This window comes from Gymnoscopelus braueri (assembly GCF_963280865.1).
Source record: "Gymnoscopelus braueri genome assembly, chromosome: 1".
In the NCBI taxonomy this organism is placed as follows: Eukaryota; Metazoa; Chordata; class Actinopteri; order Myctophiformes; family Myctophidae; genus Gymnoscopelus; species Gymnoscopelus braueri.
The window spans coordinates 40,791,221-40,812,127 of NC_137603.1; the positions used below are offsets into that span (position 1 = coordinate 40,791,221).

General features: G+C 41.1%; 1 protein-coding gene across 1 annotated transcript in view; it reads right to left on the reverse strand.

Moving 5' to 3' along the window:
* The window catches only part of adamtsl5 (ADAMTS like 5), a 32,291-nt gene extending 12,706 nt beyond the window's left edge, over window positions 1-19,585 (reverse strand). The window contains exons 1-5 of the mRNA XM_080438975.1: window positions 18,811-19,585; window positions 8,890-8,965; window positions 1,957-2,129; window positions 1,680-1,740; window positions 984-1,089 (exon numbers count right to left, since the gene is read on the reverse strand). Coding sequence (XP_080295101.1) covers window positions 984-1,089; window positions 1,680-1,740; window positions 1,957-2,129; window positions 8,890-8,965; window positions 18,811-18,827 — 433 coding nt within the window. The 5' untranslated portion in view covers window positions 18,828-19,585. The remainder of the gene's footprint in view (window positions 1-983; window positions 1,090-1,679; window positions 1,741-1,956; window positions 2,130-8,889; window positions 8,966-18,810) is intronic.
* Between the last annotated feature and the right edge of the window lie 1,322 nt (window positions 19,586-20,907).

Genomic DNA, 20,907 nt, shown 5'->3' on the forward strand with positions numbered 1-20,907 from the left:
GCAAAATGGCTTACAAAAAAAAATAAAGAGATAGCTAAAATAGCTTATTACACGGCTTGGCTGATTGGTCAATCACTGAGCTCAGAGGTGTTATTTTTCTATCCAACATGGCAGCCATGTAAACAAACACACAATGTCATTTACAGCTAAACATTGCTCTCAAGAATGTTTTTGAAAACAATTGAAATAGACAATGCAGTAACCGAAAATGTATTATATATTATCAACTCTTCCCGTTGTTTTCCGAGGCGACGCGTTGCACTGGACGCACCTGGCATAAATTAACGAACTGTTTTCATTACCTTAAGCAATGAAATCCTTTGTTTTGTTGTTACTTTTGGGTCAATTTATCTATTTATTTATTAACTCATTCACTGCCTTGACGTAATTGACGTAATTAACCAATACTGCCACTGACGTAAAAAACGTTTTTTTTTTTCTGTTTTTTTTTCAAATTTGACCCAAAGACCAAGGAGATATGATTTTTCGAAGATCTAGACTCCCATCCACTTCCTTGTTAACTTAAAACTTGAAAATTCTGTATCTCGACTCCTGAGTACTTTATTTTTTTCAATGAAAAATCTCTGGCAGTGGGCAAACGCGGCCAGCAATAATTCTGGCAGTGAATGAGTTGTTAAGTAGCTGTGTAATAAGCGGGATAATCAATGGGGAGCAGGTCATTATTGAGAAATAAACCCCTTTCTTTCTCAATAATGCTCTACTCCCCATTGATTATCCCTTGCTTAATAATGAAGTGTCGTGAGCTTGGATATGTGTTATTTTAGCTAATTTTGAAGAAAAAAAATGACAATAACGACATGCTCAAAATAGGGACGCCAGGTTTAAAGCTGTTAAACTGGGACAAAAATCTTGATTTTGAATTGAAATAAATACATGAATTAATGAATTAATTAATTGATTAATTATGAGGTTTTGTTTAACTTTTTTTTCTTTCCTTTCCAAATTGTTTAAACATATGTTACCTCCATGGAAGGTGGTCCATCTGTAGGCATTGCCAGCCACCACAGGCCTGTCATTGTAGGCAGCACACTGCATGCCTCTAAAATCCTCAGAGCCCACAGGACACTCCTGCACGGGTCAAACACACACACAACTGCAATGGTTACATCCATCAGGAAGGGGGAGGGGGGTGAGGGATTTGCACCTGTACACTGACACCAATGAGCTAAACACAAACAAAGGTTCATGCACAGGAACTCCTACACGTGTCCGTGTGTGTACATGAACTTGGCTTGCTTTAACATGCCTCTCTCTTCTCATTTGTGTGTTTTTCCTTTAATCAATACGGCTCAAGATGCCTGGCTGTCTGAACACACCTGCACACACCCAGTATGTCTGAAACACAGCGGCTGACCTCAGAATACACGCCTGATACAATAACAGTGCTGATAACTGGCTGGAGCAGAGCTATATGTGTAGAGGAAACATAGGTTAATATGTCAGTGACATTCCATGACCCGCCCTGAAACCCTTCCGTCAGTACACCTGCCCTGAACACGCCTATCTAATGAAGGTCTAAAGTACACTTCATTCATTGTTCTAAAATATTTGTATCAAAAGTTAATCTTCTACATCACACAAATGTTCCAGTGAGAAAATCTTTATATTTGCAATTAATAAATTAAAGGCAACAATGGCATTAATAGGTTAAAGGTGACCTTGGTGTTGCAAATCTTGTATTGTCTGGGATCTCCCGCACATGGCCCACCAACTGGATTCCTAGGACAGACAAGAGACTTTTATTGGACACATTTTGGGGACAATTTTAAGTAATGTTACACAAACAAAATGAGACGAAATGGGGCTGGTACATATTCTATTTGCATTTTTTTGTTTACCTTGCATTTATTGTGCTATACAAATAAAATGTACTTGACATGGCATGTATCCTCTATTATCATTACAACTATAGAAAAGGTCATAGATTTCCTATACCTGGTGATGCAGGTGCGGGTGCGTACTGAAGCCCCTCCCCCGCACGTGCGTGAGCAGACAGACCAGCCACTCCAGGAGGCCCACTCATTCCTAAAATGCAGCTGCCGTCGGACGCGCACCAGACGCCCCAGGGTGGACCCCTCAGAAGGACCCCATGCAGAAACCCATGAAGACTGAGGCACAGAGGGAGAGAGAACGTTGATTTAATTGTGGAGATTTTTACACACACACACACACACACGCACTTACGTTCATTAGCCAAACAGGTTGATGGTAAGACTGAAATGGATTGGTAGGGTAGAGTGATAAACAACGCAGTACATGAGTGACACACATCATGTGGCGTGTGTCAGCCATTATGGAGTTCAACAGTACCACCCTTTTAGTAGCGTGGGCTCTTTGAACTGAAAATGGAGTACAGCATGCTTCAAATTTGGGATGGATGGGAATCAACAATTAAGTTTCACAGATCAAGCTCACATCCTAGCCCACAGCAGAGACCAAACACTGTCTCCAGGGATAGCATGTCTCTGCTGTTCTCCAGTCACCCAACAGCATCCCTCCACACTATTGCACTATTGCTTGTCTGTCTCACATGCACACTACAGTTAGAGAGACACAGAAAGAGCTTTTTCCCATAGACTATCTGAACATTGACCCAACTGCCAGGGTCAACTCAACCGTCTTTAACATTTAATTATCCACTCACTAATAGACTGAAGAAAGTATTGATGTCATAGTACTGACAGAAGTACGAGATCCACATGAAAGCCACACCGTTTATATATTAATTATATTATATTATATTATATTATATTATATTATATTATATTATATTATATTATATTATATTATATTATATTATATTACATTACATCATATTATATTATATTATATTACATCATATTATATATTATATATTATTATTAAATAAAAATATGTTTGACATTGTTAGCATAGTCTGCGACACTAATATATCACTGCATACACTTAGAATCATACTCATCATACTACATGAGCATGTGAAAATCTTTATGTGTGTGTGAGTGTGTGTAAGACAGAGAGAGAGAGAGAGAGAGAGAGAGAGAGAGAGAGAGAGAGAGAGAGAGAGAGAGAGAGAGAGAGAGAGAGAGAGAGAGAGAGAGAGAGAGATGCATCATGGCGGGGGGTTAAACAGGGGTAGGCATCGGTAGAATAGCAGGAGATATTTTTGATCGTAACTGTACAGTACATGTGCGCGTGGGAGGGCTGTTATTTGACACCCTATAATAGCAATATTATTTATAGTCGAGAGTAAAATGACACAAACACTTCAAACTATTTCAAGTGACAGTTGTAAAGAGACAACTTTGCAAGCCCGGTGAAGCGGGTTGGGTAAACAGAGCCAAACAATAAAAGTAATTAGAGAAATCAAAACGACATTTTTCAAAAGCATTCCAGAGTTTTTGCCCTAGAGGTGGATTGAAACTGGCAGCCTTCCCACAAATCTCTCATACAGTAGGTGGCTTACACTGATTTATTTTAACTCTTTAGTATCACATCAAATGGCTGCTTCACATCCAGTAGCCAGACATTGGAATGAGCAGGTGTCTGAGCACTGCTAACTAAATCAGATAAACACATGTTGAGTGACCCTTGAAACACACTGTGACTCCTCTCTCCTCATCATTACAACATGATAGATACAATATGGTTTAGCCCCAAAATACATCGCAGACTTGCTTTTACAATGTGAACCCTGAGACCTGAAATGTCTAATGCTAGATCATCTGTAATCTCTTAAGACAGATTCTGCTAACAGCAGAATCTGTCAGCACCACTGCACTGCCCTAAACACGTAGTGTTGTAGTGTTGTAGTGGGGAGGAGCCAGATCGAGTTACTGTCTCTACACAAAAAAAGGAGGTGGTGCCCCCAGAGGCCAAAACAAAAATATATATAGAGCCCTGGGGGACCCCGGTCAACTACAGTAAGTATATTGGGTTTAAGTGGTTAAACACCATGTTTTTATGCCTTCCTTAAGCACTTTCATGCACATTTTATGCACCTTTGAATCTGAATTATGCATATAAATTTGCCTGGCCTTGCACTAGCACTTCCAAAATCGTAAAAAAGAATGTTCTCATCCCTGTGCTGTGAACCTCTGGCAGTCAGTGTGGTTCATGTCATATAGTTAACATATAGTTAACACAAGTCTCTAACCTGTGACTCTCAGAAGTCAGTAAAGCATGAGATTGAGAGGGGGGTCTCTGACTTAGTGACTGACGGAACTGGTCAGGCCAGGTCACGCATGCACACATGCAGCCACATGTGAGCATGTTCGCACGTGCACAAACACACACACACGCACACGCACACACACACACACACACACACACACACACACACACACACACACACACACACACACACACACACAGCTGAGAATAGCGCTGTATTATGGTTCTCCGTCATTTTCCATGTCAGGGTGACCCGGGGTTGATCTCATTAGCGCTACTGGCAGACAAATTAGCGTTGATAACAGTTGGAGATGAGAAGAGCTGGCATTCTAGATTAATGAAAATGACCTCTGACCGTTCAAATGACGACCATGCACCCCTCCCCGGCCCACACTGGTTTCTATCTCTTCTCAAGGCAACACGTCTGGGGTTTTAATTCTTTTGACTGACTGGAGTACCGTGTATACTATGAGAGGGCAATAATGACATATGGAGAGAGGGGATCAGATCACGGACATCTCGCTCACAAAGCAAGGTAATCACTCTGACAAGGCTGTCAGAAAGCATCGTCCCTGAACCATCCAGTGTATGAAGACATTCTTTGAGAGTAATGCATTTGACCCCTCCATCATGCCTTGCCTCTCAGACCAAGTCAGGGCAGAGATGATGGCTGATGGTTGACAGACATGGTTGGGCTTGGCCAACTCTGAAAGCCCTCAGACCCCATGAATGCACTGGAGGCAGTGAAGGAATAGAAAGAGAAAGAAAGAGGTGAGGTGAGAAAGAGAGAGAGAGACAGACAGACAGACAGACAGACAGACAGACAGACAGACAGACAGACAGACAGACAGACAGACAGACAGACAGACAGACAGACAGACAGACAGACAGACAGACAGACAGACAGACAGACAGACAGACAGACAGACAGACAAGACAGACAGACAGACAGACAGACAGACAGACAGACAGACAGACAGACAGACAGACAGACAGACAGACAGACAGACAGACAGACAGACAGACAGACAGACAGACAGACAGACAGAAAAGACGGGGGTTGGGGGTGCAGGAGATGGGTGTGAACAAGGCAGTAAATCTGCCTGAGGTTCTGGCTGCCACGCATGAGGGGCCACCTTGGGAGCCCTGTCTATGAGTCATGACCTATAGACGGGAGAGCTAGAATGAGGCAACAGGGAGTGTGGAAAAGAACTTGGATTTTTGAGATACACAAATAATGTATTTGAGAAGTAATGGCCAGGGAATTATTACAAAAGGGAGGTTAGGAGTCACAATAATAAAAGCCAACACTGTGTTTGGCACTGTGATATACAAACTTGTTGAAAATAATGACAGAAACAATACAAAATGAACTGTTTTCTATGGTATGACTTATTATTAAAAAAGGGCCATCCACCCCAAGAATGATAACTATAACAACTAGGAAGGTGCAATTTGACGCGAGTCGTGGGTTGCGGCTGCCGGGGCCTGAGGAATACGCTGGGAGGAATAGCATTGGAGGCCATGCAACGTGCGATTCAAATTTGTTGCTGATTGGATCCTGCGTTCGTGATATACTGTATGGTGCTTTGTTTTAAAGAAAAAGGCTCCTCCCACAAATGTTGCAAGCCAATTACATTGTCACATTTCACTATTGATCCCCCAAAAATCATGTTTTTGCATTTGTGGCACCCCTATGGGTCAAAGTGGAAATGCTTTCGGTGATTCGTTGAGCACACGACCCTCGACATGTGATTATAATTTGGGGTTGATTGGACCTTTGGTTCATGATTTTAGATTTTTTTTTGTCGCATAGGCCCCTCCCACTAACTTTGGAAGCTTATTACAGACGAACGTAAAATTCCGCTTATATATCTTTATCACATAGGTCCAGAGATCATGTGTACCAATTTTTGTGAGATTTGGACAAAATCTGTAGGAGGAGGAGCAATGTGATTTGAAGAAAATTCTAAATGGCGGAAAATCTATACAGACGCAAAAGGGCGTGGCCTATATGGAGAATACAGGGGAAAAGACATTTATATTCTACTACGACCTACGGTTCAAGAGTTATAGGCCGAAACGTAAAGTGGGCTGTTCTTGCGCCACCATGAGGCCAACTGGTGTAATAATGTTTTCGTATGTAGGCCACTGGACTATGAACCTCCCCTCTAAGTGCTGTAACTGCAGCCTTTAGAGTTTCCGAGAGAAAGATACTTGAATGTGAGTTCTCGCATTTTCCCATTCAAGTCAATGGGAAACTAATTCACTAATAAATTAAATAAATTAAACTATACTATATCGCTTAACAAAATGGAAGCACACGATTCCTGATTAAGTCGGTCGATTTGACATGGCTTGAGTGTATGCCGCTAAAACTGAGGGAGGAGTAGCGTGCAAAACTTTGGGTTGCTCTAGAAAGGCAGAATAAAGAATGTAGAATAAAGAAGTACAATAGTGTGTTGCCCTTTCGGGCAACCACACTAATAACTATAATGATGATGATGTGAGCATCCACACAGATGAACGACAACATTCTGCTAACAGTGGTGTCAACCGTCTGGTATGGGTTCACAAAATTCTTCAAAGAAGAGAGGAGTTCATAGAATCCAACACATCTTGATAGCGTATTATAAACACTTATTTTATTTATCAAACATGGGTGGGGTTGTTTAACTCCAATGCGGAGTCTCTTAGCAATGTCATGTTCAATGGGACTGATGAGTTGAGTGTGACGGCATCACAGCCCTGTAAATTCTTATGGATTTTGATTGGCTGTCAGTGTTTGTATTGTTCATCAAATCACTCTAAAATTGATCCTAACAATATAGTGGAAACACTGTCATGTCTTTATACGTACTGAAGTTGTGGTTTGCACTTGAGTTAGAACAATTTGATAAAATTATACATTTATAGTTATAGTTAAGGTGTGTGTGTGTGTGTGTGTGTGTGTGTGTGTGTGTGTGTGTGTGTGTGTGTGTGTGTGTGTGTGTGTGTGTGTGTGTGTGTGTGTGTGTGTGTGGGAGAGAGAGAGAGAGAGAGAGAGAGAGAGAGAGACTGTGTCTCTCTCTCTGCGTCTCTGCGTGTCTCAAATGTTATTTAAAGTAATACTAGGTAACGTTTTCAACAAAACTAAAGTTAAATTGTATATCTTTTGCGAGTGGCAAAAGTTTCACAACACCCACTCCGTGAATTTCACCCCCGGAAGCCTTTTATTTATATATTTTCTATTGAAAGTGGACTGGGGGGACCTTCCCGGGGAAATGACGTTCCTGGCCAACGTCATGACGTCGTGGCCGACGTCCCCAGGAACTACCGCAACGGTTTCCTGTTTGGCCAGGAACTACCGCGCTATAACAAAAAGGAACCTCACGCTGATGTTAAGATAATGTAGGATTGGAAGATCGAAAAAGAACAGAAAAAGAAAGCACAGCTCATGGTAACTAATGCTCCACTGGCTAAGAGAAACGATCCGTAGATAGTATAAAACAATTAAAAGATCGCTTTTTGAAACGCTTCCGGTGAAAACGAATGGAATTCTGGGTAATCGAGGATTACGGAAATTGTATGCAGTGACGGTAGTGACCAGCAGAGGTTGCTAAAAATCGTTATTTGGGATTCTGCATTGTATTACTTTAACTACTTAAATTCTATTATGTTGAGACAGGGCCCCCTGAACTTTTTTCAGACAGCTTTTTGAGGGGGGCTGAATGTCCCTTTCCCTCAGGCCGTGCCTGACAAACAAGACAAACAGTGATGAAAGACGGATGCTGTGCCTGGAGGGGGAAAGGGGTGCAGCAGCAATCAGAGCATGGAGAGACAGAGAGCGGATGCCTACCTATAGGAACTCTGCCATTTCCATGACCAAATACCATTAACATGGCAACACTCTGCAACAAAAACAATCTAATCAACATATGTTTCCAGATCAGCGTTGCCGGCAGACTCTTTTACATCTGACGCTGCTCAAGGGGCTTTGATTGTATATTATCTAAATTAGTAGGATTTTCCTCTTTGAAACCCGAGCTCAGGGATTTTCTCGATACAGATTAGCTTAATCAGGCTCCCTGTCAAAAGTAAGGGAAAAGAAAAAAAATAAGTGAAGGCAGGAAAAGGCGAGGATGAGGAATGGCTTTTGGGTTGCAGAGCGATATTCACTCTTTAAAGTTCCCATCTGTGATTATATAAGGGGCCCTCTGTAGAAACTTAGAAAACTAGCTTTGTTTATTTTTGATTCAATGGATCAAAGGTATTTTTCACACCCAAATCAAATGATAGTTTTTTTTTTACCACCCAAGTACATTGCAACTAAATATACAGTAAATCTTTCAAACTCTTTAAGGCTGTTATGAATTTGTTTGCATTAGTAAAGTTAGCATACATCATGGTTTCATCATGTAAGTCCTGACAAATCAACTTGAATTCACTTACAACGTAAAATACAACTAAATATTATATAATATTATAGCCATACATTCGTTTACAATGTTTTTTCCCCCTTAAATAGCAGCTCATATATCAGTTATATTCATAGCCGATGTATAAAATAGGAATTCAATGGTTAACCAAGAACCTTACAGTATGTGAACTGTTTCATTGCCCCATGTGTACCCAGGTCCCAAGGTCTAAAGGAGACTAGCTGTCTGTCTTTCTGGGAATGGCAGTGGCTAGTGTTAATGATGTGTGTAGATAAGCTCCAGGGCTGTTCTGACTTACACTCTGTGGGGAGGACAAGCAGACATGGGGGACCAGCAATGACACAAAGGTCAGCACCTGCCATAGCGTCAGCCTCCTGGAGACACGGAGAGAAACAAACAAACAAACACTTTTGGTCAGCTACATCCATCACACACAATTTGCTAATAGGGCATGCGCACAGTACAATCCAGAGCGTCCCGAATGATTCCACTGTTACACTTTTCCAGTGATGCATTAACACTTTGATTTTGGTGAGGTGAAATGAGGAAAGAAGGAGAGAACGATAAAGGGAGAGGGAAAGGTGGGGAGGAAAAGGTTGTGGAAATAAAGAGACAGACACAGACAAAAGAACTGACATTTCAAACAGGGTGCTGGTGCGTAGGTCTTTAGGTCATTGATAATATCCACAAATAAGCTGCCATGCTCCCGGGGGCCCCTGGGGACAGGAGCCAAGGTCAGGAATGCCCCCCCCTTCCAGTCGGTATCATTAATTCCTTCTCTACCCCCATATGGCTCCTTATTAACTCCCACACAGTCTGAAAAGAGTGCCTCCTGCATGTGTTCACACTGTGCCCCAGTCCCTACCCCCTAACTCACCGCAGAACCAAATCTCTAAAGTACACCCTTAATACTGTTAAATGTGCCACACAATGAGAAGACGCCAGATATTTGGGTTCGTCAGGCAGAGGCCATGAAAAGGTGCTTTTGAAGTCTGTGCTGTTTGCTCAGCTAGCTAGCTGTCATCATCGGCCCTGCATGTCCTCGTTCACCAATCACCTTCGAGGGAATCTGTTGAGACTGCACACACCGAAACCCCTTGAGACGTGCACCTTCTGTCCTTGTTTTCTCTCTGACTCATTAAAAGATTAAAAGTGCCTTTTCTCAGAAATGCTTCTTGGACTTCTTGGAAAGCCCCTTTATTCGTTTGCTTCCTGGCACTGTTTTGCAGACAGGCCACAGAACATGCCATCTATTTATGAGTAGTCTGAATAAATCAAGTACACATAAAGTGGTCCATTCTGTTATCGGACACACATCATTTGTGTCATCTCTCTCTCTCTCTCTCTCTGTCGCTCTCTCTCTGAGGATATATTTGGAAATGTAAAATAAACCTCCACTTCTTTATTATCTTTTCATCTAATGTCTTTCTTTTCCACTCTCCTCCATCTACCCCTCACTCTCTCTCATCTAGCGCTCTCAGTTTGTCCTAGCTCCCCCTCTCTCTCTATCTCGCTTATCTCTTCTTAGGCTGTACACAGAGTTGGGTCCAGAAACTCTTGGAGCTGGGTTTTGGCTCAGGACCAGGTCAGTAGTTGCCCTGTCCAATTAAACGATACACATCTCCCCCACACTTGGCTGAGCAGCCCTTCCCTTCAGAGCCCCCCACGCCCATCTAGGCATTACGTGGGGGGGATTCATATCAACTGGTATTTGGACTCGCCTTCAAAGAGGGTCTCATTGATTGAAACAGCAGCGGTGAATATTAATATTTGCCTTAGGGCCTGACAGTTGGTCTCTTTATTTTCAGTTTCTCCATCTACTGTACCTCCAACACCTTAGAGAAGTACAAGCAATACTAGAGTAGTGGGTATTCTATGGAAGATGAAACGGGATAATCTGGCATTTTTATATGAAACTAATGTTCGTATTATATTTTGCATCAAAAATGCATTGATAGAACCAACTGTAATTTGTTATTTGGTGTGGCGAGTCCACAAAGCATTCTTAAGAGGAAAATGGTGAACATGAAAGAAGACAAGTCATTGGCTTGTTGGCCTCCTAACCATGGGGCCCTGATAAAGGTGAGTAGGGGTCACCACACCTCCTCCTGTTCTCATTAAGGCTATAGTAGCACATTAGTGAATAGCTCTGGGGCAGACGAAGGAAATGGCTGTAATCAATTCAAGACAGTTGTTTATTTTGACTGACATTAGTCCTTCTGATGACAGAGGGGAAAACAAACATACAAATCCTAATCCAACTCTTCCACTTAAATATCACAGCACTCAAAATCTGATAGCACTCTTCCAGCTTTGCATGTTTTTTTTTAATCTCCTCAGCAGTTTTATTATTATATTCTTCTTCTGTTGACCATTTTCAAAGACATGCTTAGCAATCATTTGGTAACTGACACAAATTTTTATAGAAAACTGCAAGACCAGCACTCAAACATGCGTCTGGTATAGAAAGAATTAGCCTATACATTATTTTCGTTTTTATATATATCAGGTGACGGGTCGGGTGGAAACTTCAGGAAATGGAAAAAAAATAACCTGTATCACAATGGATCCAATATGTTATAATTTAGTTACAAGCAGAGCCATTCAAGGAGAGTTGCGTCTTGCGTCACCTCCGTTCACTTCATCGGGCCAGGTCTTCTACATAATCCTTCTATTGGTGATTAGTGACAAAGCCCTTAACCGGAAGTTTACGGAATGCACTGGAGTCTATGAGTGTTTGTAACTATTTCCAGTTTACATGAACCACGTGACCGGCACTGTTTCTGCCCCCTCATTGGCGGAACTCCCTAATACAAGGCTCTAGTTACAAGGTCTGCTAATGCTTTTCAATGGTTAAATATTTATAAAACTCATAGACAGACTTAACCACAAGCGTCTCAAAAATGTTCTTACAAAGTGTTGTGAGGATGTAAGTCGGCTATTTTCGCACAACACTGTCATACGACGAAGTAGGGCATTCATTTATGAAAAAATAAAAACATAAAAAGTTAAAATATGGAGATACAAGGTTTCTGCCCAACAGCGAGGATTATTTTCTGGGTTCCATTTACTTGGAATTAGATAGGATAGTAAAGAGGAAACAAATGGCAGAGAGAAGGAAGGTGATGCAACACAGGTCTACAGTCGGAATCGAACCAGGGACGTTGTGTTTATGCGGTCGACACACTGTGCTGTCAGTCATCCATGCGCCCCTGCATTAGTGCTGTTAATAGTCTGGTGCATACAGTAAATCCTGTTGGATGAAAGGTGCCCTCCCACCTGTCTGTCATTAACACACAGGTCAGTTAGGGGTCAGGAACTTAGAAAGCCACAGAGGGGGGAAAAACTATTCTTCAAACCGTTTCTCATAAGTCTATCGTAATATCCCCCATTACACAGAATGCACACTGACATTCCCCATTGCTGCTAGGAGTTTTTTAAAGATAGCGTATGTCTTACCTGTATTTTTTAACCTTCTTTTGTATCTTATTTCATCATATATTTATATTCTTTTATTTCATTACAATCCATTCACTATTATTCACTATTATTTATTTTTATTTCCCTGCTTGTACCTGCATGAGTGAGTGACAAATAAACAAACCCCTTGATGCTTGATTCTTGCTATGGTTGAACTTGCATACCTTGACTTAAATATAATGCAAACATACAGGTCTTTCTCCCACCCTATACAAATAAACAACAGTTTCACACTGTTATCTTACAATTAGATTACAGCCATAATGACGTGCTGCTTGGAGCGTATTGCCGGTGAAAATTTGTCCTTTGACCTCTTGTGAGCCGTGAATCATGTTAACAGAGCAGAAATGAAGCCACCTGACTGTGGATGCTGGGCGTCCAGCGTCCATGGTGCCTGGGTGTGATCATGGGATCTGTTGTGCACGGGCACCTTTTTCCAATTGTCTCGTCACCCACCAAGTGAGGAAAAGCACCTTTGACCCAAAGAGATTTAGCTGCGACCCACCCACCAATTAGTGGAAACTATCCAAGGGGCCAAATTGATATATGAAGTATGTCACTGAATGTATTGACACAATGATTAACCACATGAAGCCTAGCGTCCCTATTCTTTGGCGAACATTTAGAGAAAATAACAGAAAATAGCAGATCTACACAATGCGAAGAGGTTTAGAGCGTAGAGGGAAAAAAGGAAGGGCCCTAGCATAGAGCTCTGGGGGACCCTGGTCAAGAAAGTACTGTATATAGGGTTTAAAGGTAGGGTAAGTGATATTCTTTGGTTAAAACAAAAGGTTTTTTGTTAAAAGGTTAAAGCCCTATATTCTGATAGTAATCATAGCTATAGAGTGTTTGTTCAGTAATAGAGGTCTCCCCGTCTCTGCAGCTCTTTAGTAAACAGAAAATACATTTTTGGTTGCCAGTTTCAGCCAAATAGGAGAGTACCCATTTATCAGCTTAAATTTGATAGTGTTCCAGTTTCAATTTTGCCTGCTTATTTTTTTGTCATTACTTCCAATTTCACTTGTTTATCCTGTATCCTGTGTGTGCGAGTAAAATATAAAATTGGTATCCGACCCGAATTCTTTTTCCAGTTAGTTTACTAAAGAGCTGGAGAGGCAGGGAGACCCCTGTTACCGAACAAACACTCAATAGTCATGATTGTTCTCAGAATATAGAGCTATATAGCACTTATTTTAACAAAATACAATCACTTACCCTACCTTTAAAGTGGTTAACGGATGTTATAATACCCTTCTACTGGCCATTTGCAGTTAAGTACACAGTAGATTCATCTGAAGTTTGTGTGAACCACAAACTATGCCGCTTAGTAGCAGATTTCCTTCGACACTGTGAAAACAATTTTATTGCACAAATGTAAAATAGAATGGAATGTTGTATAGTCTGTATCCACAACCAAAGAGAACTTTGGTTGCTGACTAAATTAGAAACAGTAGGCTGCATTAATTATGTTGTTTCCCTTATTCTCACGCTACTTCGACTCAGCTCTGTATACCAACTCTGCCTGGTTTTGCCTTATGGCTTACTAGCCTCTTTCAGGTTAGTCAGAACAAACTTGGGGGAAAAAACTGTCATACCTCAGGGATTATGAGCTTATCTTTTCACAACCACTTGGACTGAGGCAGAACCTCTGTCAGGTCATATAGAGTCATGAACCCACAACATGAGATGGATGCACAGCTGCATGCAACGGGCACAGGACAATGGTCAAAACACTGGACGGTGCACCGACCGAACTATATAACCATTTTAGGTGCACACCAGGAACAGAAGAGACCAAGTGTATAGCAGCACAGCAGACTTTATGTAACCACTTGGATTCAAAACCGCGTCTCCAAACATTTACGGCTTAACCACATGAATCCTATATGCGTCCCTATTCTGGGGCAAACATTCAGCAAAACTAGAAGGAAAACAGGAGGGGGCCTAGCATAGACCCCTGGGGGACTCCGGTCAACTAAGTATATAGGGTTTAAGTGGTTAATCAAATGGGACTCCCCCTTTGTCCAATAAGGCAGATATTAGGGCTGTAGTCTTCAGGAAGGGCCGGTCTGCTATATTTACAGCACACATCTTACAAGTCAAAAATGAAGCCTGTGCCTGTCTAGAAAAGCATATAATAATATATTGACATAAACAATAATTTCTTTCGAGTAGATACGTTGGCCAGGCCATATCTACAGTAGGTACCACAACAAGGTGTGCAGACAGGGAACGTGCATTCAGAAGCAAGCACTGCATGGGCAGCACATTCTTATCTGGAGCCAACTGAACCTTGCCACAGTGCAGCCTTCTTCAAAGAGAACTGTCTCCTTTATCCCATTAAAACCGGGAATGCATCTGTGTAACCACTTAAAACCATATTCTATACTGGCAATTAAAAAATAGCAGATATACAAGCTCATAGCACGGCACACAGCGCTATGAGCTTGTAGATCTGCTACTCTTGAATTTGAATTCGTGCAAATCTTTGAATACATAAATGTTTGAAGCAATTTTTTTTTACTCAAACCTTTGTTTCTGGGGGTCCCTGGAACAAAATATTTTTAGATGGGGGGGGGGGCAAAAACATATCCTTTTGGGGGTCCTTCACAAGAAAAAGTTTGAGAACCACTGATATAGTAACATACGTTCTTCAGAAAACTGTTAGGATTTAGAAGACATTTTGTAGAATCGGAACCTCAGGCCTTAAAGGGCAAGACCACTTTGGTAGAGGTTTGGGTTGTGTAATTACCTCGCCATGATGTAACTCCAAAGGTGGTCAAGAAATCAAAAATAATTGCTGCATTGATTAGAAATTGATAATTCAAAATATGCTCCCCATTGACTTACATTGTACAGTAGAACAGCTCTCAAAGTTGCTCTTTTAACATGTAAACGAATGTAAACAAAGTCGATTCAGACAATATAGAACATCACCAAACCCAGTACTGTTTTTTTAAAATATAAAAATGTTAACTTCCTGTTGATTTAGCTATTTTTATTAGAAAGAAAACCTGGACTGGATTAGCGGATCCGGATCCGGATCTTCAAATAGTAAAATCATCAGGAAGTTAACATTTTTATTAAAAAAATAAACAGTACTGGGTTTGGTGATGTTATATATTATCTGAATCAGCTTAGTTTGTGTTCGTTTATGGGCTAAAAGAGTGACTTTGAGAGCTGTTTCAGTGTACAATGTAAGTCAATGGGGAGCATATTTTTAATTATCAATTTCTAATTAATGGAGCAATTATTTTTCATTTCTTGTCCACCTTTGGAGTTACATCATGGCAAGGTAACTACACAAACCAAACCTCTACCAAAGTGGTCTTGCCCTTTAATGTCATTGTTATTTCATTTCCGCTGACAGGGACAAATAAGGCTAAGCAAAAGCCAATCAAGTTATAAATGGGCCCAATTGGAATCGTGTCATTTGTTCAAGTATTGATATTCTTTTGGGAACTGACTGAAATTCTAACCCAGGGGGAGAGAGCGTGACATCATTGCGCGTAACATCAAATTGCAGTGCTTGTCTTTAAGCTATATCATGCTCAGTGTTCCATGGTAAGTAGATTAAATCTGTTCTCAGGGTGGATATGGCTCCTTCCCAAACATTCCTCCAAAGGTTATAATCAAGAAACGTTCCCCGAGGTCTCTCTGTCTTTCTAATAAACATACATGGTGTTATTGATCTGAAGAAAAAAAGGTTTTTAGGCCAGCGATTCTCAACCTGTGGTCCGGGGCCCACTGGTGGGCCGAGCCCGTGAGGACATCGCAAGTGGGCCCCCAAATAATTTGCACAACACTGAGATTTTAATGATAATATAACAGTAATATTATTAATAATGTTTTTCTTTCAAACCTTGAAAGATGAGTTTGAGTGTAAGCATGGCCAGGCACGCGTCCCGTTGTGCCCCCCCCCCCCCCCCCCCACAGTTTGATCATTCATCCCGTAGCAGTCGCGTAACGAGGCAACAGTAGGCCCCGACGCGAGGTGGTCACAGCGGGCCCTCATGAACGCGCATGTGCGCCCGGAAAATTTTGCGGTTATTAGTGGTTTCTGATACTTTTTTCGCGGGTTTGTGACGGATTTCGGGTACATAAACAACGGTTTTGTAACAACTACTTAACAATTACAATGTTAAGGGCCCACCCAGGTTTATTTTTTAAAGGGCAAGACCACTTTGGTAGAGGTTTGGGTTGTGTAGTTACCTTGCCATGATGTAACTCCAAAGGTGGGCAAGAAATAAAAAATAATTGCTCCATTGATTAGAAATTGATAATTCAAAATATGCTCCCCATTGACTTACATTGTATGGTAAAACAGCTCTCAAAGTCACTATTTTAGCACGTAAACGAACGCAAACAAAGTTGATTCAGACAATATAGAACATCACCAAACCCAGTACTGTTTTTTTTTTAAATAAAAATGTCAACTTCCTGTTGATTTTGCCATTTTTAATAAGTAGAAAACCTGGACTGAATCCGCGGATCCGGATCCAGATCTTCAAATAGTAAAATCAACAGGAAGTTGACATTTTTATTAAAAAAACAAACAGTACTGGGTTTGGTGATGCTCTATATTGTCTGAATCAGCTTTGTTTGTGTTCATTCATGTGCTAAAAGAGTGACTTTGAGAGCTGTTTTACCATACAATGTAAGTCAATGAGGAGCATATTTTTGAATTATCAATTTCTAATCAATGGAGCAATTATTTTTGATTTCTTGCCCACCTTTGGAGTTACATCATGGCAAGGTAACTACACAACCCAAACCTCTACCAAAGTGGTCTTACCCTTTAATTCATTTTTTTTTATTTATATATATATATATTTTTATTTTTTTTCTGGGTGGGGAGGTGCCCCTAACGTCATGGGCCCCAACGCAACCGCGTTGTCTGCGTGACGGTAGTGACGCCCCTGTCCCGTAGCTTGCAGGGCCATCCCACAGCTGGGCAGCCGTAACCATGGCGACATTCTTGTACATAAAAACGCTAATAAACAGCTGACGGTTGGGGAAAACGGAAAACGGGCTTCGCTGTTTGATGCACACAGTAATGGTCAGTGGCTGTGTGCAAACGCAGATCAATTGCTCCAGCCACTGAGGAGAACCGGGCAGAACAGCTTTGGGCTCACCACCCTCACACACCACCACAGAGCTTTGTCAAATGATAGGAGGATAAACACGGTCTGAAAATGAACACGGCCCACCCCATCTGAACCACTTAACACAGCAGCCGAAAAGCTGCCGTGTTAAGTGGCCAGATGGGTGGGCCGCAAACAGGTGGAGACAGCCTGGTGGGCCCTGATCCAGAAAGGGTTGAGAAGAAGCACCGCTTTAGGCTACTGTTTTGATAGACATGAGGTAAGCATACATTTTTGTGTCCTGTTAACAATGTGCACAGAAACCACATCTGTCTGATCTTACAGTATGTAATAATTATAAACAGATGGATATCAAACATGAATGCAATTAGTTTTTGTTTGTAAATCCAATTCTCATCATCACAGCAAAGAATGTATGCTATTCTTGGAAAACAACGTGAAAATGCTTTCCACTGTCTCTGGATATAATTAATACAACATTACACGTGGGATGAGACAAATATGAACATGAAGGCGCCGTTGGAACAGAGGATTCTGACACTGTCCAGTCACTTATTTTCCAGAGAGGGAGTTGTTGTTGCGGGGATGGGATTAGATCAAATATGAGCAGAGTATTTATAGCCCATGACATTTGGCAGATAAAGGTGGTGCAGCAGGATGAGTGGAGTGGAGGGGATGCCATGCCCTCCACACAATCTCAGAGGCCGGAGTGTTGCTTCATCCACTGACCATAATTACACCAAATTCAATCTGCCTTCAGAAAGAATGTACAGGAAATAACAAACAGCTGCCTGTGTTTAGAATTCCATTTTTAACTTCACCTTGGTGAAAAGATAAATAAAAGCAGAAACGTTTTTAGTGCATAGACCTGCATTTGAATGTGTGCTCAGTGCTCACCGTGATGCAATGACTTCATGCATTTACAGGGAAACAGCCTAATTGCCAAAGCAACATGGCCAAATGGCAAATTGTGAATCTACAATAGGCTACCCTTTAGATAAAGACAGTCTCCCTGCACAAAGTATCTGATATAGAGAATGACTTTACAGACAGACAGCCCTACACGGAGGAAATACCTCAACCTGCCTCTGGGATTTATCAACTCCCATCCCATGCATTTTATACAGGAACAGGTTTAAAGGTCCTACTAAATCACCTTGATTCAGTTGTCTCACGCAATGCACTTCCATCTGTCTGATAACTTCATTGTAGACTACATTAGACTAGAGCAGTGGTTCCCAAACTTTTCAGCTTTAAGACAAAAGAGAAATGTGATGTCTCCCCAGGACCCAAGCTAGTGAAAATAGCAGATCTACAAGCTCACGTGTGAATTTATTTAATTACTTAGATTTTTTTAAATGTATTTTAAATTAATTTAGTCATGAAATTCCTTTGAAAAATCATTGAATTTGTTTTTAATTCAAGAAACATTTTGCTTTTTTGAAAATGTTTTGAAATAATAATAATTAAAAACAAAATGTAGGAAACAAAAAAATAAAGGGGTCGCGACCCATAACAATTGGTCTGCAACCCACAAATGGGTCCCGACCCAGTATTTGGGAAACTAGAGGATTTATAGACTATAATGAAACTTAAACACAGAATAGAAGCTTTTTTTTAAACTTATATCTTACCTAAGTAATGATGACATAGTAGGTCAATGAAAAGGTGTCTCTTTCGCAGTCAGGTGAAATTTGGCATCATGATGTGAAAAGTTTCAGCTCGCATTTTAAACGCATTCCCGTGGCACCATGTTGTCCCGAGGTGAAGCATCCCAACACAACAGCAACACCATCCAGGTATTTCACCATTTCAGTTGTTTCCCCCCCAGTATGAGTTTTCAGAAACTTTGTCTCAACCATAAAACGCGTCCATCCAAACTGCAAACCTCTCTTCTCGTCTGATCCAAGCGTTCTGTCCCAATGCGCGTCACATGCGCTCTTTTGGGACACAGTAAAACGTCTCGCCTGTGTAAAAACGCTCAGCTGAATTAAACTGATTCTTAATAATAATCACATAATAATTTATTAAGTCATGCCGACTTAAAAGGCTATTCTTGGTCACAGAAGGTGCAGGTACAACGCACAATGTTACGAAGCAGAAATATCTGTCATTCTATTTCTGGCACATTACTACAGCAGTCTGTCACGTATAAAGTCCATGCAGTTTCACTTTGCGGATAGCTCCTTTTTTATAAGCCTCTACAAGCTTCTGTTTGTTTCTTCTATCTCTTTCTCACTCGAAACTGCCTCAATAATGCGCGTAAGGAACCATGCAGCGAACAATGTCAGTCATCAGTATTCATTCATCTTCTATTTCTTTCATCCAGAATGATAATCCCAAACAAACAACATAGTAGACGCTCCTGTCAGATAGTGTTGGTTATCGGGTATCGCTACACCTGATGTACGTTCCTCTCTCTACACTGCATTCCACTGAGAGAGACGCAGTGAGTGGACACGCCCCCCTTCCCTACACTCCACTTGCCGCGTCAAATCATAACTTTGTGTGCTTTCCAGATACAGGGGTGACACAATGTTTCCTCTCTAATGGTGTGTGAATGGCTACACTTCAACCTAGACTACATCAAAAGACATGCAGATGCATGTAGGCTACAGTGGTGGAAAAAGTACTCAAATCTCTTACTTAAGTAAAAGTATCATTCAATGCTGCAAATTGCAATGTAGAAATACCCTGTTACAAGTGAAAGTCAGGAATTACTTGAGTAAAACTACAAAAGTATTGGTATACAAATTTACTTAAAAGTACCAAAAATAGAAATTACTCATAATGCAGAATGTTTTTCCCCCAAGTTTTCAAATGGATAAAATGGATAAAAATCTTTTGAAAATAGCAGATCTACAAGCTCACAATGCATGGCATCAACTCATTGTGAGCTTGTAGATCGGCTATTTTCAAATGGCTGAATTGTATATAGGGCTGAAGTGGGTAATGGATGTTTTGTAATGAAATCTACAAAGTAAGTAGTAACTAAAGTTTTCAAATAATTGTAGTGGAGTAAAAGTACAATATTTGCCTTTGAGATGTAGCGGAGTAGAAGTAAAAGTACTGAAAATTGGAAATACTCCAGTAAAATAAAATTACCTCAAAATTGTACTTGAGTACAGTACTTGAGTAAATGTACTTAGTTACTTTACACCACTGACTTTGTGTGCTTTTCAAATACAGGGGTGACACAATGTTTCCTCTCTAATGGTGTATCAATGGCTACACGTACAAGCCATGCAGAACATAACCTGTAGATGACATCAAAAGACATGCAGATGCATGTAGGCTACTGTATTGTCCTCCTGCCATTGATGGGCACTGCCCCTAAGTAGTTAGGATGGGTCAAATTTACCCCAAAGGATAGTGTGACTATAGTAGTAAGGCTGTTTGCTGTCAACATGAATGTTAAATGTGTAATATTAGTTCTAACTTCTGCCCCTTCCACCTTCCTCCCCTTCTTTGCAACATACCTATTACCTTCCCCCCTTCTCACCCAGTCATGATAATCTCTTCCTCTTCACCTCTTCAGTGTCACCTCCCAAACATGCACGCATGCACACGCATGCACGCGCGCACACACACACACACACACACACACACTCACGTGTGCACGCACGCACGCACACACCCACACACACACTCTCACTCACACACACACACACACACACACGTCGACTGTTCTGTCTACAAGTCAGGACACCAAACTGTCTGAATCACTTCAT